The sequence below is a fragment of the Chelonia mydas genome, chromosome 3, assembly GCF_015237465.2.
Source record: "Chelonia mydas isolate rCheMyd1 chromosome 3, rCheMyd1.pri.v2, whole genome shotgun sequence".
NCBI classification, from domain to species: Eukaryota; Metazoa; Chordata; order Testudines; family Cheloniidae; genus Chelonia; species Chelonia mydas.
Window position 1 is genome coordinate 126,686,598 of NC_057851.1, and position 24,261 is coordinate 126,710,858.

The following is a 24,261-nucleotide window of genomic DNA, read 5'->3' on the forward strand; positions in this document are numbered from 1 at the left end:
ATAGTAAACTATGCTTTATTGAAGGAAGGAAGGAAGAACTTACGCTCCAATCTGCGCAGGGAGCCCCTAGGACACGCGGAGGGGCTACAGGGGACTCTGACCGTTCGGGACAGCTGACCAGGCAGGACTCCGCTGGTGGGGAGTCCTCTGTGGTGCTATATTCTCTGCGCTTATCTCGGGGTTACATGGGGTCAACAGCTGGTTACATTCTTCTTATATGTATGATTTATGCTTATTACATTAACTTGTTTACAGGCAAAAATATGCTGACCTATGCTACAATATCTTTTGGCAGGGTCTGTCGGACAAAGTTAATTGAAACTGCCTGCATCCTCCGCTTACATCCAGTCACGTACTCAGTCCACCACTTAGCTCCTCACCATCTTCCGCAACTTTGCCCCTACAGCTCCTTATTTCCCCCAAAATGATCCCCATTCCTCTTCCTAAAAAGTAAACATATACACTTGATTTTTTCTGCACTTACCAGCTACCATTCTTTCTCTAGCTTATTACTGAGCAGAGTACAAAGTTTTAATCACATCCTAAATGTGGGTGACTTAAAAAACTGATGAGTAAGAATTGGAGATGATAAAAAAAAATTTCATAGAAATATTTGAATTTTTTGAAGCTGCTTACATTTTGCAGGATTTGACAGTGTCCACTTTTCTAGTGTTTTCAAATTTCTCCATATTTTTTTAAAAAAATGTGTATTGTATTTTTTCCAATTTTTAAAAATAATTTAACATTTTCCCAAGAACTGTATTTTCTTACTGAAAATTGGGTTTTTGATAAATGAAAAACTTCAAAAATTATTTTGGTAAAAATTGCAGTAAAACAAAAGTCAGTATTCCTGGACAATGTTGATAATATTGGCAATTTTTAAATTAAAAAATATATTTTTAAAAAGCCATGTGGGGGGGAGAGGAACTTTTCAAGCACAAAATTTTGACCCCACTCTAGTGAGAATACAAATGCCTCATGGAAACATGCATACACAAATATCCTCCTTCCTCTGCAGGAGAGAGTAACACACAGAGCACAATTTATCTATCTCCATCCCCATAAAAGGAGAGACTGTAAAATATTGTTGCCGAATTAATTCCCAGTGAGGGAATCTGCTTCGACCCATCAGGAAGCAATAAGAATTACGCAGGTCTGGATAATGCCTTGCCGTTTACATTATTCCAGTTAAAGATTTTTCGTTACCTTCTCCCGGCTGCTAGCTAATGATTTTGGAAGCACACTTGGAAAACAGCTGCCAGAAACAGGGGAAGACGGCTGGTTACGAGGCATTATTCAAGGAGAGGTACAAACCGGACTCTTGGTTCTGTTCATTTCAACGCAACTGGGTCAGAAGCACCAACTTCTGTTCAGCTCCTGACCGGGGATAGTTTGCTCCTCATCTGATCAATTGGTTGCGTCTCTGTGGCAACCCTGGCCAGGAGGAGCATGAGAAATATCCCAGTGACACTTAACCAGAGAGTGATGTGAAATTAATCTCATATGTCTCTACTGCACATGTGCACAACTGAGTCTTCCTCTCTCAGGTAGGTTCTCCCATGTTCTGCCCTGGCATGAAAAGAAAACTGTCAGGTAGTTTAGACCCCAGACCTAGCTTATGTGTTTCAAACAAACAAACAAAAAAGAACTTAGTACTAAAAGTATCTGTGTATTTGGTTTTAGATCTCATCAATAAAAAACAAGGAGTTGCCTACAAGAAGTGGGCTGAATCTTTCTTCCTCTCTCACACACTCACTCTACATAAGAACAACCTGTGGTAGTAGTAAAAATTTATACTATGGCAGCACCCAATGGCATCATTTGTGATTGAGGACCCATTGTGCTTGAAGCTGCACAAACACAGCTGGGAGACAATCCCTGGATAGTTTACTAAGAGAACCATAAAGATGTGCATATCTAAATTTAGGAACTGTCCCATGTAATTACCCCCCTCATATTTGTTACCCTCACTATGTGCCGTTCTAAAATTAGATTTTAAGCTTCTTGGGGCAGGGAATTTGTTTTCTACTTGTTCTATAAAGTGTCTAGAACACTTTTGGGTGCTGTGAAAATAATTACAATCCCAGGATTTTGTTTGGATGTAATGTTTTCCAGGTCGTTTTTGCAACCTAAAGATTTCAGCTGGGGGAACCTGAACCTGGCCTGACAAGCACTCAGAACTATGTACTTAAACTCTCAGAAGTCACTTAGAGTTTTGAGTGTGTAAGGAATACAAGATCAGGAATTTAGATAGTAGTAAGCATTTGTGGTTGTCTGTTTCATTCTTTGGACCAGTGTAGAATAGCGATCTCCACATAGACCTCCCAATGTGCCAGAAAAGTTTGGTTCTCACAACATTTTGTGGGCCACCAGAGGATACAGTGGATCAGAGGTGGTTCTCAGGCCACTGTTTGAGAACTGCTGTTACACACTGCCATATGTTTTAAAGCAAATCTCATCACTGATTTTAGGGAATTTATTGGACTTAAACACTCACGCCAGTTGATGGCCTTTTAGTCTGATCCTGGAGTCTTTACTGGTACGAGTAGGCAGGGCTGCTGGATGGAGGAACGAAAATATCTATGTTTGATTGCCTGCTCTGCTGCTGATTTGCTATGCAACCCTGGGAAAGATGATTCTTCTCACTGTGCCTCAGTTTTCCATCTTGAAAATGAAGATAATAATCCATAGCTACTTTTGGAATGTGATTTGAGGATGGCAAAAGTGCCATGTAAGTGTTAAGTGCTGTTTATTATTATTATTATTGAGTATGCATGTAGTCTGAGTGAGGTGCCAGGCAGATGGTGGCCCTTAAGTTGTCAGCTCTTCAGGCCACGGACCTCTCCTCATCGAGGATGAGATTAGAGACTCTGCCCATGTGAACTGCCACAATGAGACGCGGCTCAAGTAGACTGGGCAGATAATCAAAACATGAGGGTGGGTTCCCCCGCCGCTGGGCTTCCCCCTGGGGGCCCCGAACGTGCCCGTGGGCTCTGCTGGCTCCTCCGCGACCGGAGAAAAGAAGTAAGCGGCGGTCACCTGTATCTCCACCTTTGCCACGCCAAAATGAGTCGTGCCCCGCGGGGCATGCTGCTGATCTGTGACCCTCCCTCTCCTTTCTCGCCCAGGAAGGAAGCTGACTGGAAGGAGCCCGTGAAAATGAGGCGGGGCTGAGATGAGAACACGGGCCAGGACGGGGGAAGGGGAGCAGAAACCCAAGCCCAGGACGGGGAGGGGTTTCCGCCGGGGGTGTATTTGTACCATACGACACGTTCCCGCCTCCCCCGCGCGGGGGGAGCGGAGGCCGCCGGGGTGAGCCGGCCAGGGGCAGCAGGGGGCGCTGGCCGGGGGCTGGGTTCGCTCCTGGCCTGGCGCTGCGGCGATGAGCAGGAAGCCGCAGCCCAGCCCTTATCAGCGGGCGGCAGGCGGGGCTGGGCCCCGGGCCCTGCGCTCCGGCTCCATGGGTAGTGGGGGGCAGCGGCTGTAGGCGCCTCCTTCTCCTGCGCCGCGCCGCGCGGCAGGGCCGGGAAACAGCAGCGGCAGCGGCGTGGCCTCCCCTGCCCCATGGCGGGCTACGCTCCCCGCCTGCCCCTGCTGCTGCGGAGGCTGCCGCCGCCCTGGGCTCGGGCCGCCCGGCTCCCCTCGAGCGGCGCTCGGCTCCTGCTGCTCTCGGCCGGCAGGTGCGGGGCCCCAGCCGAGCCCGGCCCCTTGCGCCTCCTCCGCGGCGGCGGCGGCCCCCGCTTCGCGTCCTCCCGGGTGGCCGGGGCGGCGGCAGTTGGGGAACCCGAGAGGAGGAGCGGCCCCCGGGGAAGCGGGGGAGACTCCGAGTTGAAGAGGCTGCTGGCCCTGGCGCGGCCCGAGCGCTGGAGACTGACAGGTACCTGCCCCTGCCCCCCAGCCCAGTGAGTGTTACCTGCCCCACCGGCCTCAACGCCCTGCCCTTACTGTCTCCCAGCCCAAGCTCATTGTGACACCAGCACCCCTTGGCAAAGGGCCCCCCGATCTTCACAAACCACTGTCACCGCAGACCTGACAAACTCACTGCACCCCACAGGTGTCTTACAGGGCACTTACCCACAAAGAGAAATGTGGAAGGGATCTATGTAAGGCTGGTAACTTGTCAAGAGTGAGAATCTTTGTGAGATGTGAGCACGGGTAATATTGAAGGAATGATGTATTTACCTTCTAAGTCTGTTTCATAGACTTAGAGTAGAAATTAGTCACTAGAGGATAATATGTCTCGGTGATGGCCCTTTTGGGCAAGGGGGATTTGTCACCCTGCCTAACCTGGCTGGTGATGCAATGCAAGGCTGAACTGAAGACTTTGAATGGGACACCATCAGAGGCAATGGCAAACAATCAAAACGCCTTAAAGGTAAAAAAGAAACATTACAACAGGGATGGGGTTCACCCTGTTTGCAAGTAGAAACAAAAGGCTGTCCATTTACTGAGGAAACCCCTTGTGAAATAGGGCTGCTTTCATGAATGTTTGGATCCTGGTGTTTCGGAAACCAGCCAACTACAAACAGACTGAATTTTGGCGGGGGGTGGGGGAGAACATACTTCATGAGATAAGAAAGATAACTCTTGATAAGTGTAGGTCCAGGTTCACGTTTTATGATTTTGTTTTATATTGTAATCATTTGTTTCCATCACTCTTGTTTCTAGTTAAATCCTCCATTCTTAAATAAACTGTCTTCTGGTTTATTATAAGTGCTTACAAAATGTTGTGTGGTTTAAAGGAGCAGTGGTTTAAGGTAAAACTAGTAAGCTGGGGTACACTGCACTTTTGGGTGCAGAGGATCTGTGATTTCTGTGAGAAGGCAATGTCCGGCTGGATATCACAGGGGAACAATGCAAAGGGACTCTGGGATTGGAGTTCACCTATTAACCTGCAAGGTGAAGTTAGGGTTGACAAAGCCCAAGAGAGAGTGCTTGTGTGACTGAAAGGCTAGCTGTGTAATGAGCTGGCACCCAGACAAGGAAGACTCCCTCTCACTGCAGGTAGGGAATAACAAGATGACTCAGAGCCTTGGGTACCCCAAAACCCATCACACTCAGCATCATTCTTCAGGCTGTCTAATGCCCCAATTGCTATCATAGCTGTCTTTACTTGAGGACTCACTATTAATCTACAAACCACAAGCATGGTATACGATAACAATTTATAATAATTTAATGTGTAATTATAGTATTGTATTTATTAATGGGCATAAGAAAATTAATCCACCAATGCTTGCATCTGAACTAATTCTGCGCTGTAAAAAATGTTGCTGAAAAGTAGTTAGTGTATATGCTCCTTTTTTGTTATGAGAGCACACTAAAAGAGCATGTTTTGTTTAGCAAAACAGAGACTGAGAGAATATAACTTTCCTCTATAAGTACATTGGGGTAAAACACCAGGAAAGGAGAGGAACTGTTTGAGGAACTGTTTAAGGTAAAGGACAAAGTTGGCAAAGGAACAAAAATAAATTGGGTATAAACAGGCAATGAATAAACTTATGCTGGAAATTAGACTGTTTCTGACTAGTAGAAGAGTGAGGTTCTGGAACAGCCTTCTAATAGAAGTACTGGGAGCTAACAACCTAATTACTGTTGAGATGGGGCATGACAAATATATGAGCAGGATTATATGACCGCGTAGCCTGTGATAGCAGGGCGATTGGATTTGATAATCCATTTTTATAGCCTATGTTCTTTTTTGAGATACCAAAATGATTAATCTAAATTAAAATTGAAAGCTGACATTTCAGTTAATTAAAATACTCATTTAAAATCACTAGAATGGCAAATGCAAAACTAGAACATAGCTTTTTAAAATTTTGCTGTTTGGAGGCCTTGAGGGATGTGGATTTGCTTAACATTTAGGTTTTTTTGTTTTGGTTTGGTTTTTTACATTTTCCCAACTGACACCTTTAATGCCAGATTTTGGCCTGAAGCAAATTTTTTTTACTGCCAAGTTATAAGTAGTTGGCATCCTTTCGTCTGTGAGAGACAGTAGGAATTGCAGCCTGTGATGTAGATGGTTTGCAATGTCTCCTGTGCCTGAATAGTCCAGTCCAAGATTTGCATGATCTTTGGCAGTTATTGCAAATGTATGTGTCTTAGTTGGGAGCTGCTTGCTTCCTACAGGCTCTTTACTTTTCAAGCTGTAGGAGCTAGCTTCTGTCATGGACTTTGATGCCCTGATGGAGACGATGGTGCCACTTGTTACAATCACTTGCAAAGGTTTCCCATCGATTAGGATCCATTCCAAATTCCTTCATATCTCGCTTGCAAGTATCTTTAAAGCGAAGCTTGGGACGTCCTATTGATCTTGTTCCCTCTGATAGCTCCCCATATAATATGTCCTTAGGTATGCATCCATCTTCCAACCTACTCAGGGTGGCCCAGCCAGTGTAGTCGTCTTTGCTGGAGCAGGGCTGAAACACTTGGTAAATTTGCCCTTTAAAGAACCTCTGCATTGGTGACTTTATCTTGCCATTTGGTGTTGAATATGTGGCGTAAACAGCATAGGTGGAAACTGTTCAACCTTTTCTCCTGATGAGTATAAGTTGTCCATGTTTCCCCATACGTGAGAATACTGAGGACACAAGCTTGATATACTAGCATTTTGGTCTTAATGGTAAGTTTTGGGTTGTTCCATGCTCTTTTAGTTAGTCTGCTAAAGGTGGTGGCGGCCTTTCCAATGCGAACATTTAGTTCTTCATTCAGTGAGAGGTTGGTCGTCACTGTAGAACTGTAGGAAAATCCAGAATATATAATGGTGTTTTAGTTAAATAAAACAATTTAAATGTCTGTCTGGTGATGTTCTCCTCCTACTACAGCATGGCAAGAAAATCCTCCAAATATTAATGATTAACTTGTTGAATTGGAGATAGTTCACCTCCCAATGACTTCATAAATATCTGCTTCAATTATCTTTGGTAAATGAAATAACCAAACAATCATTCATTTTCTGATATAACTGTAAAATAATTTGAAAAGTTTTCAAAATAAATCACTTAAAAAATGTATAGTATTTACCTTCTAAAAATAAAACCTACATCTATCTCGGAGTTGTGAATAATATGTATTAAGGTTATAACAACCAACAAGAATGCACTTCTATGTAGAAATCCATGATTAAACTGAGCCTTCCTGACTAGTGATTTAAATCATGGTTTAAAATCAAATCCACCCTGGTTGTTTTGTACAATGAAGTTACAGGGTTCTTAATTCTGTAATGTCTCCAGATATTAAGGAGGGTGACTACTATAAAGAAGATAGCTTCAGGACTCCTGTGTTAAACTGATTGTATGAGACCAGCCAGTGGTGCCTCCAGCTGTCTAGGGTGGCACCTTGATCACAGAAGTTAAAAATAGAAAATATGAGATCAAGATCACAAGAGTTAAAAATAGAAAAGATAAGAGATCAAGTCCAGCTCCTGGAGAGAGAGGATGTATTCATTATTAAACTGATATTATGCTTGATCTTACATTGCATTCTAGGCCACTAGCATTTATCTTTTACTTTAGTTTCTTCTGCTTTTCCTCCTGGCCTTTTCCCATCTCATTTGTCTGCTCTGCTTTGTCCAGCCTTACACTCTAATTACTTATAGTTCCATTCCTGACCTGCATGCAAAACTAGAGGTACCTTGTGCTTACTGTCCATTGGTAGAGTGTATCTCTTTCCAACAAATACTCAGTGCTTATTTGCTCGGAGTAAAAGACGAGTGTTTCCCCACCAGGCTCTTCTGCAAGTGAGTAATGTTTTGGAATTGTGTGCTCATTCACCATAATCACTTCTTCATAAGTAGAGCCCTACCAAATTCATGGTCATGAAAAATGTGTCACAGACCGTGAAATCTGGTCCGTCCCCCCCCCCCGCCCCCCCCCCGGTGAAATCTGGTCTTTTGTGTGCTTTTACCCTATACTATACAGATTTCATGGGGGAAACCAGCATTTCTCAAATTGCGGGTCCTGACCCAAAAGTGAGTTGCAGGGGGGTCACAAGGTTATTTTAGGGGGATTGTGGTATTGCCACCCTTACTTCTGCGCTGCCTTCAGAGCTGGGCAGCCGGAGAGCGGTGGCTGTTAGCCTGGCGCCCAGCTCTGAAGACAGCACCCTGCTATCAGCAGTGCAGAAATAAGGGTGGCAATACCATACCATGTCACCCTTACTTCTGCACTGCTGCCTTCAGAGCTGGGTGGCTGGAGCGTGGTGGCTGCTGACTGAGAGCCCAACTCTGCAGGCAGCAGTACAGAAGTAAGGATGGCAATACCATACAATGCCACCCTTACTTCTGCGTGGCTGCTGGTGTCTCTGCCTTCAGAGCTGGGCTCCTGGCCAGCAGCCACCGCTCTCCAGTTGTCCAGCTCTGAAGACAGTGCCGCCGCCAGCAGCAGTGCAGAAGTAAGGATAGCAGTATGACAACCCCCAACCCCCACAATAACCTTGCGAATCCCCTCCCCCCCAACTCCTTTATGGGTCAGGACCCCTACAATTACAACACCGTGAAATTTCAGATTTAAATAGCTGAAATAATGAAATTTATTATTTTTCAAATCCTATGACTCTGAAATTGACCAAAATGGACTGTGAATTTGGTAGGACCCTATTCATAAGTGACCATAAAAATACTGCTATCATCACCTCCTGGTTCATGCTAATAATTATCTTATTTACTTTTCAGTTGTGGCAAATGACACTTTTTCATTCTTCTAAAAAGCTGCATAGAATTGGTGGTTGTTTTTATACCTTAGCATAGGAAATTTCAAACCCTATAAAAACATAATTCTTTGGAAAAAAAACACCTTAAAGTTAAGGAACAGTATTATTACAACTTTATTCATGTTAATTTTTCAGAGTTACACTCTGTATCATTGATCTTGTCCAGAAATTAATCTAATATACAGTTGTTCAGTAGTTTGTGATTTCTGGATAGGGTCACTTCCCTTCCCCTTCTGCATTGTATCTTCTGTGGTCAGGACCCGCCTCACTCCAGATCTCCCTGAAATTAATTTGAAAATGTTTGTCAGTGTGACTGCACCTTAACCTAAATTCACTGGTGGCATGATTTGTTATCTGAAAATCATGTTCTCTTTTAAAATACCTTTCTCCCCTATTGCTGTGTGTACAATCCAGCCAATCAGTTCCCGCTGTTTATATAATTACAGAGGTGAAACAGTGTACCTATATGGAAAGTGCTATCAAATAAGCCAAATTAGCTTAAAAACAACTCTCTTTTAGTGTAATGTTTTTTGCTACGGTGTTTTGTTGGTATTACTAACAACCATATAAAATTTTAAAAAGTAATTCAGTCAGCAGTGTGATTTAAGTGGCAGTGATCCTTTAAAAAGAAAATTGTGGTAATGGAAAAGTGCATTCCCTAAGTCATTTAATCTTGCTTGCAATTGGCTGCTTGTTTAAAAATTAATATACTCAGCTTTCTCTAGGCAGATGCTTTCTTCACACCAATAGGTTTGAGTAAGTTGGGAAGATAGTGGATAACAATTAGATTTATGTGAATTGTGTGTTTTATTCAAGTTCATATTTGCATTATACCCATTTGAAACATTTAATTGTTAAAATAAAATAGGGGTAAAGTAGTACTTCACGTGATACTGTACACTTGAAGGTTTCTTACTTCAGTTCCAACGTTGGTATTTGGAAACTCACTGCATTTTTATGGTTGAGATAGACTAGCCTATATCTTAATTAAGGGAACATAATTGAAATTTTTAAAAAACCATGTGTTTGAAATAAATTCTATACCTATTATTAACACCTCTTACTACTAAAATGACTTACCATAAATGCCTAATTTACTCATAACCCTTCATATATTTTGTTTGTATCATGCCATGTTCTGATCTCTCTGCCAGACTTTGGGGCAGGTGAATGTCTGGTAGTATAGACTGAACAACAGAATGGAGTCATCTGCATATTGTTGGCATCTGAGCCCATAAAGTTTCACTACTTCTAGCAGATGCTATTGTGTAGAACCCTGTAGTACGCCACGGGTAAAGGAACCAATGGCAGAATTGCTATCCTCTGGATATGTCCTATGAGGAAGAACTCAGTCCATTTCATAGTGTGTTTTTTGGACCCCTGCCACTTCTCTGAGACAGAATAACAGTATCTGTGATTGACTGTACTGACTGCTGTGGGGGAAGTCCAAGAGTAGGAGTATAAATCTTTTCCCTTTTTCCATGGAAAGAAAGAGAGCAGTCATCAATGCCAGTAATTCTGTTTCAGATTCTGGCCTCAGATCTGACTCTGTAGGATCGAGGCTATTGATGTTGGACAAATGTCTGAAGATGGCTCTTTGCTAGCTTCTCAACATATTTATGAAGGCAAAAGGGGATTAGTAATAACATGGATTACTTGGCCTTTCACCTTCAAGACAATGTTTAGATGTATTGTTTAACACATTGTATCTAGTATTTAAATAAACGGAATAGTTCAGTAATCAGTAGTATACTACACTGGTAATATTTACTTTGTTAGTTTAATTGGATGAAGTCTAAGCTGCATTATGCCGAAAAAGGTGTCAGCAGCCATTGGGCTTGCTAAAATAGGGTTGGCGTTAGTGAGAAATTTGTCCAGAACTGCCCTAGTGTAGAGAGGGCCTGAGGCAGAGAAGACCTCACCTCAAAGTGAGAAACATTCTCCTTCTCATAAACATTCTAGTTGTTCTTCCGTGTTGGGCAGACCTTTCAAGATCCAAAAAAGGAACCATTGTGGTTTTTATGCTTCCCTGTACCCCACCATGGTTTCCCTTGCAAAATAAGATGCCATCCAATTGGAGGGGAAAGTTTGAACCCAGACGAATTCTCTCAGGTGCTCATGAGAAAGAAGGCAGTATGCAATCACCAGAGTATTATAAAAGGCAGCTGATGTAGTAATAGGGTGGCTGCAGATGCTGCTCTGACAAGATCATTTCTCCGCTCACTGAGTGTTCGAACAGGAATGCGTATACGTTTTTGTTCTACTACGTCCTGGGTTATGGATTCTGTTTGACTAATCAGCCAAGACTCAGAAGCTTTGTCTGCAAGAGGGAGCCTTATGTTATGCTGCCTGTTGAAAATACATCAGGAGTCTTCTGTATAAGACAAGATGCTTTTTTCCTGCCTTCCAAAGCATCTGTTTGTGAGAGACTTTTTTGAAATGGGCTCTGCCACACCTTCCTGTATACAATTTTGTTGAGGCTGGTTCATTTAATAAGCAGTGTACAACTGATTTTACAGCATTCCATTCAAGATTAAGAGCCAAAATAGAGCCCTGATAGTACAGTTCTGGAGAACTCCAGTATTAATAGAAAGTAAAGGACAGTTTATACGTTCTATTAAAGTTTACACAAACTGAGTGACTTTTTGTTTCCAGCTGCTGTTGGCTTTCTGACAGTTTCCAGTGTCATCACCATGTCTGCCCCTTTCTTCTTGGGGAAAGTTATCGATGTAATTTATACAAATCCCACTGGAGATGTCGCCGATAGCCTGACCAGCCTCTGTGCCTTGCTGAGTGGAATTTTTGTGTGTGGTGCTGCTGCTAATGCTGTTCGTGTCTACCTCATGCAGACTGCAGGTAAAAACAAAATGGGGTCAGGAGACTATCTCCCTTTTTGCCATAGAAACAAAGTATTGTATAATGCTCTGAAGCAAGTCCCTGAAGCTAGCTGATATCTTCTCTGACATAACTGTCAGTATACTTTATCACATGGAAGGGATAAAACATATGCATCCTAAGAGAGTTGTTAATTCATTTTTATTTGATGTTAAGAGAGATCTTAAAACTCATTTTGTATAGGTTCCAGTATTTTATAACATTGTTGCATGATTTCTGTGTTGCAGAACCTTGTATGAAGTCAGTAACTGGTGTGTGTGTGTGTGGGGGGGGTGTGTGTGTGTATTTCTATGTAAAGTTTTGGTATGTACTGCTTTGCTGGAAATAGTCTTTCTTTTTGCTCCTTATAGGACAAAGAATTGTGAAACGTCTGAGAGCAACTATGTTCTCTTCTATTTTGAAGCAAGAAGTTGGTTTTTTTGACAAAACCAGCACAGGAGAACTGATTAACCGCTTGTCTTCAGACACAGCACTGTTGGGCCGTTCTGTGACTGAAAACCTTTCTGATGGACTAAGAGCAGGAGCTCAAGCATCAGTTGGGGTTGGAATGATGGTATGTCTGTCATATTCTGCCTCCCTCCCTGCTCATAGCAGGTTCAAGGCTGTATAACTTGCTATCCAGTAACTGCATGTGTGAAGGTTCTGTAGTCTGCTGTAAAAGCTGTTATGCTTTGTAAAGGCAGATCTATTCCCCTGTTTTCTTAAAATCTACAATCCCCTTTACGCTTATAAAGTTCGTGGACGATACCAAGCTGGGAGGGGTTGCAAGTGCTTTGTGGGACAGGATTAAAATTCAAAATGATCTGGACAAACTGGAGAAATGGTCTGAAGTAAATAGGATGAAATTCAATAAGGACAAATGCAAAGTACTCCACTTAAGAAGGAACAGTCAGTTGCATGCATACAAAATGGGAAATGACTGCCTAGGAAGGAGTAATGCGGAAAGGGATCTGGGGGTCATAGTGGACCACAAGCTAAATATGAGTGAGTCAACAGTGTAACGCTGTTGCAAAAAAAGCAAACATCATTCTGGGGTATATTAGCAGGAGTGCTGTAAGCAAGACATGAGACATAATTCTTTTGCTCTACTCCGCTCTGATTAGGCCTCAGCTGGAGTATTGTGTCCAGTTCTGGGCACCACATTTCAGGAAGGATGTGGACAAATTGGAGAAAGTCCAGAGAAGAGCAACAAAAACGATTAAAGGTCTAGAAAACATGACCTATGAGGGAAGATTGTAAAATTTGGGTTTGTTTAGTCTGGAGAAGAGAAGTCTGAGGGAGGACATGATAACGGTTTTCAAGTATGTAAAAGGTTGTTACAAGGGGGAGGAAGAAAAATTGGTCGTCTTAACCTCTGAGGCTAGGACAAGAAACAATGGGCTTAAATTGCAGCAAGGGTGGTTTAGGTTGGACATTACGAAAAACTTCCTGTCAGGGTGGTTAAGCACTGGAATAAATTGCTGAGGGAGGTTGTGGAATCTTCATCATTGGAGATTTTTAAGAGCAGTTTAGACAAACACCTGTCAGGAATAGTCTAGATAATTAGTCCTGTCACGAGTGCAGGGGACTGGACTAGATGACCTCTCGAGGTCCCTTCCAGTTCTATGATTCCGTGTACTGCATTGTAATAAATGGTGCCTGCAGCCAGTTACGAGTGTGCTACAAAGTGGATAATCACTTCTGTATGACGAGCCATGATAAGAGAGATGGGGAAGAAACTCTCGTGTGTTCTGTCCTTTTCTTTTCTGAAGGATCGAAAGTGAACTGTGTGCCACATTTCTTATATGAATGGGGAAACCTATCACCCAGAATATGGCTGTCAAGTGGTGTGCGCCTGCGCCCATTGAAATTGTAAATGGAAGTTTTGTCATTGACTTTAATAGGAGCAGGAGAGGGCACTAGGGGCCTGATCTAAAACTGGGTGAAGTCATGTGTATTGGGCCAAAGCCTCGATGAGCAATGGATAATAGACTGAGGAAATGGCTTGTGTAGGCAGAATATCAATCAAGGGTTTCAGTGTTACTGATGCACAGCAAGTAAAACACTTTCAGGTGTTGGGTCAGTTTCCTAATTTTTAGTACATAAAAAACTGACAGTTCTCTCTTCTCCCCCTGTTGTTTATCTAGACTGAACTTTGTTACGCTACCTTATCTCAGAGAACTGGCAACTTGGTGGCAATCCTTTTAAATGACAAGCATGGTGGTTTTCTGGTGTCTGTTCAGGAAACAGACAGGAAAAAGTCACTTAATAAAAAGAAAGGCTTTCTAGTTTGGCAGTGCCAGCAAAAGTTGGCAAGAGTTTCTACTCTAAAGATTTAAAGCATTATTTAAGTCTTAAAATTTTATCTCTGATAAGATCTATGGCTTTCAGTCCTGTGTTAAAGTAAATGTTATGGGCCTGCCCTTATCCCACAATATAGATTGTCTAAGAATAATTTCTCATTGATTTCAATGAGGAGTTCTGCTTAAAAATTGCTGGCATGGTATAGTCCTATTAGGTTAACAGGGAAAAAAAAATTACCTGGGGTGGAAAGGCTATTTTAAAAGTGCCTTACAGTCTATCATATTAGTAATACATCTGTAGGCTCATTTTTTAAATTTATCTGGAAAATTTCTGTCCAGAACACCAGAAGGAAAACAACCAAATGAAATAATATGCAATAATAAAATTAACACTTCTTTAAAAAAGCCTTTTTACAGTATTCGGCTACTTTTGCATAGATGCTTTGATGCTCCTTGTTAATTGTTGGTGATGACCTTATAGGACAATTAACTAAATCCATTCTTCTGACACACAAGAAAAGTAAATAGGAATTACGTTTGCTGGTTCTGCTAGTTGGCCAGATGGTAAAGAAAACTGGTGATTTCTTCCATTCCTCAACCCCACTAAAATACCATGCAATATATCTGTTCTCTACGTGCCCTTAAGCCAAACTTTCTCTTCAGTGTTTCATTGTTGATGGTGATGCTTTGCATTTCTATAACACCTTCTGTTAAAAGATATGAAACCTTTTACAAATATTAAAAAGTTAGGCCTTTTAACACACTGGAAAGGGAGCTAAATAACATTGTCATTTTACGGACAGGTTAAGTGGCTTGTCCAAGTCCATACAGCAAAGAAGTGGCAGAGTCAGAAATTGAATTCAGACCTCTTGACTTGCAGTCCCTTGTTCTAAGCAGTAGCTAACATTTCCCAAATGCAACAGAGGAATGAGCATTTTGTCTGTAAGAAATAGAAGACAAAGGAAAGAAATTGTGACTACACTAATTTTACAAAAGTCTGTTGAAAGCAACCACACTGCATTAAGTCTACGTACTAGTGTATTTTAGCAAGACTTCTTTATTTGTATGCCAAAATATTAACCCCTAGACACTTATTTCTTCTAGTTTTTTGTCTCTCCAAAACTTGCTGCATTTGTTCTGAGTGTTGTGCCCCCTCTGGCTATCATAGCTGTGATTTATGGAAGATATCTGCGAAAACTTACTAGAATGACCCAGGATTCCCTTGCAGAAGCAACACAGGTAATCTTGTTAAGAAACTTGGGAGATCATGTTAGATAAAATTTAAGCTAAATAAATATTGTAGAGTTGCCGAGGTACTGAGGATAAGAATATCTTTCATTGCCCTGATCCAGGCCTGTATCTCAGTACTAACATTCATTTTTTTTTAAAAAAAAGTTTTATCTACAATGTAGCATGGTATATCTAAGATCATACAAGATTTAGGAATTCTGTTGAGGAAAGGTTAAAGGAATTGGGTGCTTTCTCAGTATGAGGGGGAGAAATGTTGACCTATGAAATCTTATATGGTTTGGGATCGAGTTGTGTGAAGGACTGCCTCTCTCCCTGGGCCATAGTATTGCATTTGAAATTACTAGAGCTGCTCCAGCTGAGTTTCTTAGAATAAGAGGTAGCAGCCAGCAAGTCATTCTTTGAGAGTGGTCCTTGATGTTGGAATTGACCCCACGCTCCCCCTTGGATCCACCTGAGCCCAGATTTGTTAACCTTAAGGGCATGCTGCAAGATTAATCTTTTCTCGTAGACAATCAGTGAGGGATTAAGACACAAGTTGGAGGGACCTCATTATTAAATGGACATTTTGTGAAAGGGGTTTTATTATGTGTGCTGGGGCATATTTATATGTTGCAAAATAAAACTACTGAGAAGATGGTAGTGATCTCCTTTAATAGCAATGCTGGGGACAAGATCTAGCTGAAATATTCACAGCCTTCATCTGTATAAGACCTGGAATGTCATGGTTATAGACTCCTTGGCAAATTGACCTGTGCAGAAGAACGATTAGCCTTTTGTTCATCTCCCCCATCTAAAAGAAGCTGATTTCTTAGATATCAAGGTCAGAAGGGACCATTATGATCATCTAGTCTGACCTCCTGCACAACGCAGGCCACAGAACCTCACCTACTCCTGCGATAAACCTCTCACCTATGCCTGAGCTATTGAAGTCCTCAAATCATGGTTTAAAGACTTCAAGGTGCAGAGAATCCTCCAGCAAGAGACCCGTGCCCCATGCTACAGAGGAAGGCGAAAACCCCCCAGGGCCTCTTCCAATCTGCCCTGGAGGAATATTCCCTCCTGACCCCAAATATGGCGATCAGCTGAACCCTGAGCATATAGGCAAGATTCACCAGCCAGGTACCCAGGAAAGAATTCTCTGTAGTAACTCAGATCCCACCCCATCTAACATCCCATCACAGGCCATTGGGCCTATTTACCATGAATATTTAAAGATCAATTAATTGCCAAAATCATGTTATCCCATCATGCCATCTCCTCCATAAACTTATCGAGTTTAATCTTGAAGCCAGATAGGTCTTTTGCCCCCACTGCTTCCCTTGGAAGGCTATTCCAGAACGTCACTCCTCTGATGGTTAGATGGTTAGATGGTTCGTCTAATTTCAAGTTTAAACTTCCCTATGGCCAGTTTATATCCATTTGTTCTTGTGTCCACATTGGTACTGAGCTTAAATAATTCATCTTCCTCTCTGGTATTTATCCCTCTGATATATATACACACACACAAAGAGAGCAATCATATCTCCCCTCAGCCTTCTTTTGGTTAGGCTAAACAAGCCAAGCTCCTTGAGTCTCCTTTCATAAGACAGGTTTTCCATTCCTCGGATCATCCTAGTAGCCCTTCTCTGTACCTGTTCCAGTTTGAATTCATCCTTCCTAAACATGGGAGACCAGAACTGCACACAGTATTCCAGGTGAGGTCTCACCAGTGCCTTGTATAATGGTACTAACACCTCCTTATCTCTACTGGAAATACCTCGCCTAATGCATCCCAAGACCGCAGTAGCTTTTTTCACGGCCATATCACATTGGCGGCTCATAGTCATCCAGTGATCAACCAATACTCCAAGGTCCTTCTCTTCCTCCGTTACTTCTAATTGATGTGTCTCCAGCTTATAACTAAAATTCTTGTTATTAATCCCTAAATGCATGACCTTACACTTCTCACTATTAAATTTCATCCTGTTACTATTACTCCAATTTACAAGGTCATCCAGATCCTCCTGTAGGATATCCCTGTCCTTCTCTAAATTGGCAATACCTCCCAGCTTTGTATCATCCGCAAACTTGATTAGCACACTCCCACTTTTCGTGCCGAGGTCAGTAATAAAAAGATTAAATAAGATTTGTCCCAAAACTGATCCCTGAGAAGCTCCACTGGTAACCTCCCTCCAGCCTGACAGTTCACCTTTCAGTATGACCCGCTGTAGTCTCCCTTTTAACCAATTCCTTATCCACCTTTCAATTTTCCTATTGATCCCCATCTTTTCCAGTTTAACTAATAATTCCCCATGTGGCACCGTATCAAACACCTTACTGAAATCTAGGTAAATTAAATCCACTACGTTTCCTTTGTCTAAAAAATCTGTTACTTTCTCTTTGAAAACAGGTTAGAAATTTCCTACTAATGAGTACTTTGCCTCCTATGCTTTGCAGAGGTTGAAGAGGAGGTAAAATTGTACAGTTTTCCAGTGCTTTTGTTCTTTTAGATATGCTGCTCCCAAATCCTGTCTTGCCTCTCACGCCGGAGCATTGTTCTGGCATAAGATCATATTGGTGCCCATTAATAAGCAGTCTGATTGCATTTGGATACTTCTAGAACTAACATTTTTGTTCATTTGGAAGTGAAATTTACCCACTTAATTGGAATTAAAACTAGTTGGGCTAAATTCATACGTAAAGCAACTCCATTGAAATGAATGGAGTTATGCAAGCAATGAATTCAGCCTTTTCTATTTAGTATCGTTTATATTCGAGTATTTGTTTTGTTTTTTCTTCAAGTCATAAGAACTGCCATACTGGGTTAGTCCATGGTCCATCTTGCCTAGTTTCCTGTCTCCAACAGTGGCCCATATCACAGTTGCAGGGGGAGTGTACAGAACAGGATGATTATGGAGTGATCCATCCATGTTTTTTGCTTCCAGTAGTCAGAGGTTTAGGGTTACCCCAAGCATGGGGTTGCATTCCTGACCATCTTGGTTAATAGCCATTAATGGACCTATCTTCCATGAACTTAGCCATTTCTTTCTTGAATCCAGTTATACTTTTGGTCATCACAAAATTCCACGGCAATGAGTTCCACAGGTTGGTTGTGCATTGTATGGAAAAAGTGCTTTCTCTTGTTTGTATTAAATCTGCTGCCTGTTAATTTCATTGGGTGAGCCCTATTTTTTGTATTATGTGAAAGGGTAAATGTCACTTCTCTATTAATTTTTTTTCCACACCATTCATGATTTATAGCCCTCTGTCATAACCCCCTTTGTCTTCTTTTCTAAGCTAAACAGTCCTAATCTTTTTAGTCTTTCCTTGTATGGAAGCTGTTCCATACCTGTGATCATCTTTGTTGCCCTTCTCTGAACCTTTTCCAGTTCCACTATATCCTTTTTCAGATGGGGCAACCAGAACTGGACCTTGAGTGGAAGTTTTCAGAGAAATATCCATGGTGACTCAAGATCTTTCTTGGGTGGTAATAGCTAATTTAGACGCCATCATTTTGTGTGTACAGGTGGAATTATTTTTTCCTGTCCTCATTGCTTTGCACTTATCAATGTTGAATTTCATCTGCCATTTTTGATGCTCAGTCCCCCAGTTTTGTGAGATTCCTTTATAACTCCTTGCAGTCTACTTTGGACTTAATTATCTTGAGTAATTTTGTGTTGTCTGCAAACTTTTCCACTTAACTATTCACCCCTTCTTCATATCATTAATGAATATATTGAACAGCACAGATCCCAGTACGACTCATTGGGGGACCCCATTGTTCACCTCTTCCCATTGTGAAAACTGACCATTTATTCCTATCCTGTGTTTCTTATCCTATAATCAGTTACTGATCTATAAGAGAGGTTTCAGAGTAGCAGCCGTGTTAGTCTGTATTCGCAAAAAGAAAAAGGAGTACTTGTGGCACCTTAGAGACTAACCAATTTGTTTGAGCATAAGCTTTCGTGAGCTACAGCATCCGATGAAGTGAGCTGTAGCTCACGAAAGCTTATGCTCAAACAGATTGGTTAGTCTCTAAGGTGCCACAAGTACTCCTTTTTCTTTTTGATCTCTGAGAGGACGTTCTCTCTTATCCTATGGCTACTTAGTTTCCTTACGAGCCTATGGAGAGGGACTTTGTCAAAGGCTTTCTGAAAATCCACATTCATTATATCTACTGGATCACCCTTATCCACGTGCTTGTTGACAACCTCAAAGAATTCTTAATAGATTGGTGAGACATGACTTCCCTCTAGAAGAGCCATGTTGACTCTTCCCCAACAAACCGTGTTTATCTGTGTGTCTGGTTCTGTTCATTAGTACAGTTTCTACCAATTTGCCTGGTACTGAAGGCTCATTGGCCTATAATTGCCAGGATCTCCTCTGGAGCCTTTTTGAAAAATTGACATTACAGTTGACACGCCATTTTGGGACAGTACTTCAGATTTGTTGTCCAAAAAGAATAGTGCTGATGTGGGGTATTGCCCCCCATCCTCTACAGCAAAGACAAATGTAAAGAATTCATTTAGCTTTTCTGCCATGGTTGTCGTCCTGGAGTGCTCATTTAACATCTTTGTCATATAGTGGCTCCACTGCCTTTTTAGCAGGCTTTCTGCTTCTGATAAACTTCCAAAAACTAATAGTAAATTTTTGTTTTACCTTTAGGAAGTTGCTTCTCAAATTCTTTTTTGGTTTGCCTTATACTTTTACTTGCCAGAGTTTGTGCTCCTTATTTTCCTCATTAGGATTTGACTTCCAAATTTTAAAGGATGCCTTTTTACCCCTAATGGCCTCCCTTATGCTGTGGTTTAACCATGGTGGCATTCTTTTGGTCCTCCTGCTGTCTTTTTTTTTTTTATTTGGGGGTATACATTTAGTCTGAGCCTCTATTAAATGGTGTTTTTAAGTAGTATCCATGCTGCTTGTAGACATTTTACCATTGTGACAGGTCCTTTTAATTTCTGTCTGACATCCTCATTCATGTCACAATTACAAATAATGATAAATAATCCTTTTTAATGTTCACTCCTTTCTTGGGTGGTTTGTTTTCTCTAAATTAAGATGTTTAAACTCCTTTTTCTAACCACTTGGCACAATCCTCTCATACTAATACTCAAGCTAAAACAGTTTTGACACTTTTTTTTCAAACTACATTGATATAGTTACTGTTTCCAGCTTAATAGAATTAAAAAACAGAAGTGAGGGGAGGGCAACATTTTCAGTGGTATTGAGAGACTAGGATAGTTGTACTGCTTTTACTTTCAGGCATTCCAGAATGTGAGCCTACCATGAGTATCTGTTTTGTTTTGTTTTGCTTTAATATAGTTAGCTGAAGAACGTATTGGAAACATAAGAACTGTTCGAGCTTTTGGGCAGGAGATGACCGAAATAGAGAAGTATACAAGCAAAGTTGATTACGTGCTGCAATTAGCTAAAAGAGAGGCATTAGCTCGGGCAGGCTTCTTTGGTGCAGTAAGTATATTATGGTAGTGAAGAATCCACAGAATATGATCAAGTCCTGGAAATCTGTGATTCTTTTAATACACACAAGGGTGCTTTCAAAGTCTTAGATATGCACACATACAAATCAATTTACTATAAAATGGATTCCCATAAAGATATGAGAAGAATTAGTTTTTCCAGTTTTCCTCTTCACATCGTTTGTTGAAGCAGGGAACTGAATACCAAATTCTACTGCATTTGCAAAGTCATGAGGCTTACTTCACATTCTTGGTTTACACCTCCCTGCACCAGCAGAGACCACTGTCTCACAGGAGATTCACCTTTGGGTAGATCAGGTGATGCATATGCTCCTACCCTCCTTCAGAGTTTTGCTTAGGGTACCAGAGTTCTAAATTGTGGTTATCTCCATAGGTGTCCTGCCAGAGAGAATTGTGCAGTGATGCCCTGAATTAACTCATTGCAGGGTTGTCCTAGCCATGGGCCAACTCCTAGGCTAGCACTGGTCATTGTGCCCCCCAGCAGAGATATAGGTGCTTGTGTCCTAACAAACTCCCTCTGGATAGACTTTCTCCTGCCATGGGCCCTGTGCCATGAGTTTTATCTGCAAAAGATGGTGTTCCCCAGGATTGAATTGGCCCGTTGTTTTTATTATTTTCTTTACTGGAGGAGAGAGAGAGGAGGGAGCCTTATTTTGGGGTTCCCCAGGGTTAGGCCATTTTATATCTAATAATTGTTGAAGGTGGGGCACGATTTCTTCTAGAGCCCATCATAGCTGTTCCTGGGTGGGGGAAGAGATCAGTTGGGAATGATGCAGAGCTGTCCTTTTCAGTCTGGAGAGTGAAAGATTGATCTTCAAGTGTCTGCATTCTAAACCCCTGCACAATTGCATTTTATGTAGCTAGGGGATCACAAGACTGATTATTCTCATTCTAAGAAACAAAGTTAGGAAACTAAACATGAGCAAAATTTAGTCCTGTAGAATCTTAAGATTACACTAAGGTCCACTTACTATGAGGAATTTTTTTTTTTAAAGCCTTAACTTAGAGCATTTGCAAAGATGAAATTGAATTTATAAGGGAAGATCCAGTTTTTCTTCACTGTTTTTTTTTTTTCTCTTTCCCAGACTGGGCTTTCTGGGAACATGATTGTCCTTTCTGTTCTGTACAAAGGAGGATTACTGATGGGTAGTGCCCACATGACTGTTGGTGAACTGTCTTCCTTCTTGATGTATGCATTCTGGGTTGGAGTTAGCATTGGAGGTATGGAATGTGAAGTACACAATGTAAAACATAGGATAAAAGAATTTTTTTGAAGTAAGGGAAAACATTGGTTTTAAAAACAAAACAAAAACCTCAAGTGTTTTGTAATTCTTTGATTGTTTTCAGTTGACCAATAGCTTACCAGTACAGAATGGTCTTTCTGAGAAGATTCATAAATATTTTTCCAGTATGAGTCAATCAGTATTAATGGCTTTTGACTTAAGACCAAATAGTTAATTTAAAACTTTCCCAAGAGAATGCAATGATTAAATTTTTCAAGGTGCATTTCTTCAGTGTCCGGTTTATAATGCTAACTTTTCTTGATGATGTTCTTTGTGGAGCCTATGATGGTGTTTTATAATTTAAACGAATATTAAGGTTTTATTTGGAATAAAATGTCTTGATCTCTGTTCAGAGAAATTATTTTACAAAGGAAGGCATGTAGGAATTAGCTGTAATTCCACACGGATAATTGTCTAAAGCTGCACTGGATCTTTAAGTGCCAGCAGAAGACTATTGTAGGGGATTGCCTTCTAGTGCAAAGGCAGAAAAGGACATCTCTTCTCTTTCCTGCTTTGCTCCTCTTCCCCTGTCAGTGAAGATCAGAATCTGTAATCTGCTGACCCAGAGACTAACTGCTCCTTTTTAGGGAACAATCATCACTACTGCACACAGGCAAAAATGAAGATAAGGTATTTCAAATAGCTTGTCAACTACTTGGAAGCGTTGTTTTTAAAGTGAATCTGTTGCTTCTGATACACTATTGTACCTTGTTAGTTTGAAAACAGACATTGGCTCAGTGTTTCTGGAAGGGCAGTGAGGTCTACTTATACACTTTATTTTTCACTGGGCCCCTTTACTCAGTCTGTCTCCATGTTTTCCATGATACTCAGAATTTTGCTCATGGATGATAAAAACTGGGTTATTTTTTTCTAATATGTCTTCCATGTTCTTGGGTGATGCATAACCTTGTTGTTTGTTTTTAGGTTTGAGCTCTTTCTATTCTGAGCTTATGAAAGGATTAGGAGCTGGAGGACGTCTGTGGGAACTTATAGAAAGAAAGCCAGAGCTTCCATTTAATGGTGGGTTCCTGTTTCTTTACCATTTTGCATTAGTGTTGTCTCTGACTAGTTATCAGGCATTTGACAACAGGTTGGTATTACTTAAAACTAACACCAGCTTTAAAATTCTCATAAAGAAGCTAGATTCAATGGAAATCTTCCTTGGCTACTGTCAAGTTATTTGGAGCGGCTCAGCAAAAGTATCAACCTAATGGCAGACTTAAGAAGCAGGGCAGACACCTCGATTTGGTTGAGTTCTGTATTTACGTTTCACCAACCAAGTATCTAATGTGAGCTCTGCACTACAACAGCCTTAACATGGAGTGTCTCAGTCTCCTTGGGTACTCCAAACTGTCTTGCCACCCAGGTAACCTTGCCGTTGTGATAGATCGTCCCTTACACCAAAAATCACAATAATATTCAGGTAACTCCCAGTCCTAAAGGACCTGTCACTTACCTCAGATCAATTGCACTTTAGATCCTACACCAAAGACAATGCTTGTAGCCAATCCTATAATAAATTAATTAAAGATTTATTAACTATGAAAAAGAGTTGTTTACAAGGTTAAAGCAAGTAAACATACACACACAAATTAGTTATAGTCTTAGGCTCCAAAAGATAATAGAAGCTGCTGTAATATGCAAACTCTATAAATCCTCTAGGGTTAACCTAGGCCAAGCACTGGGGATCCCTTGCTTATGCTTATAAATCTTGTCCTCTCCAAGTCCAAGAAGCACAGAGATGCAGTTTCTTCTTGTCAGGGATTTCTGTTCCCTTACGCCAGAGTTCCCATGCACGTCTCCTCTTCGTGGGTATGGGGGGGGAGCAATCAACAAAGTTTTATTTTGTCCTCTGATGTTCCAGAACATTTGTCTGGTACCTGTGGGCCTTCTTTGGTTGGGCAGGAGATAACACCTCCTGTGGTAAACTAGTATTTCACACTTGGAAATGTTTTCCTCCTGACTGTGGAGGTTTACAGTTTCAGAGCATACACTTAAATATTACCTTGTAACATGGGATACAGATATAAATGAGATGACTGCATGCAGCAACTTACAAGCATTTCATAAAGTCTAAATACAGTTTCATAAACCTAACACCTATTTAAGAATACTAACATGACAGATGAGCCATACTGGTTCCAGCTTATGGATTTGCCAGTGTTCAGTTGAGGCCTAGGGTCCTTAGCGTGAGCTGACATCTGGTCTACCAGCATCACAGCTACGTTCTTTGCAACAATATTTTGTTGATTAAAGAGATTTTTTCATAGAAATTATAAACACAGAATTTGAATTCAACAGTTCTTCATTCAGGGTGCACTAATGAGTTGATTACCTGGCCGACACAAAACGTGTTAC

General features: G+C 41.3%; 1 protein-coding gene and 1 long non-coding RNA gene across 4 annotated transcripts in view; one reads left to right on the plus strand and one right to left on the minus strand.

The window, feature by feature from the left end:
• Nucleotides 1-943: 943 nt before the first annotated feature.
• On the minus strand, nt 944-3,304 carry LOC122465119. The gene is made up of 2 exons (XR_006289699.1): nt 2,498-3,304; nt 944-1,569 (listed from the first exon to the last, which is right to left on the minus strand). It is a non-coding gene; the product is annotated as an uncharacterized LOC122465119 (long non-coding RNA).
• Nucleotides 3,305-3,414: 110 nt separating this feature from the next.
• Nucleotides 3,415-24,261, plus strand: part of ABCB10 (ATP binding cassette subfamily B member 10) — a 36,353-nt gene continuing 15,506 nt past the window's right edge. For 2 of the 3 annotated variants that reach the window (XM_043543287.1, XM_007071053.4), the window contains exons 1-7: nt 3,415-3,877; nt 11,368-11,568; nt 11,958-12,160; nt 14,994-15,128; nt 20,445-20,591; nt 21,706-21,841; nt 22,828-22,923. In XM_043543287.1, the coding sequence (XP_043399222.1) occupies nt 3,565-3,877; nt 11,368-11,568; nt 11,958-12,160; nt 14,994-15,128; nt 20,445-20,591; nt 21,706-21,841; nt 22,828-22,923 (1,231 nt within the window). In that variant the 5' untranslated portion in view covers nt 3,415-3,564. Of the gene's footprint in view, nt 3,878-4,166; nt 4,376-11,367; nt 11,569-11,957; nt 12,161-14,993; nt 15,129-20,444; nt 20,592-21,705; nt 21,842-22,827; nt 22,924-24,261 lie in introns of those variants that run through there. The other variant, XM_043543288.1, reaches the window with a different exon arrangement.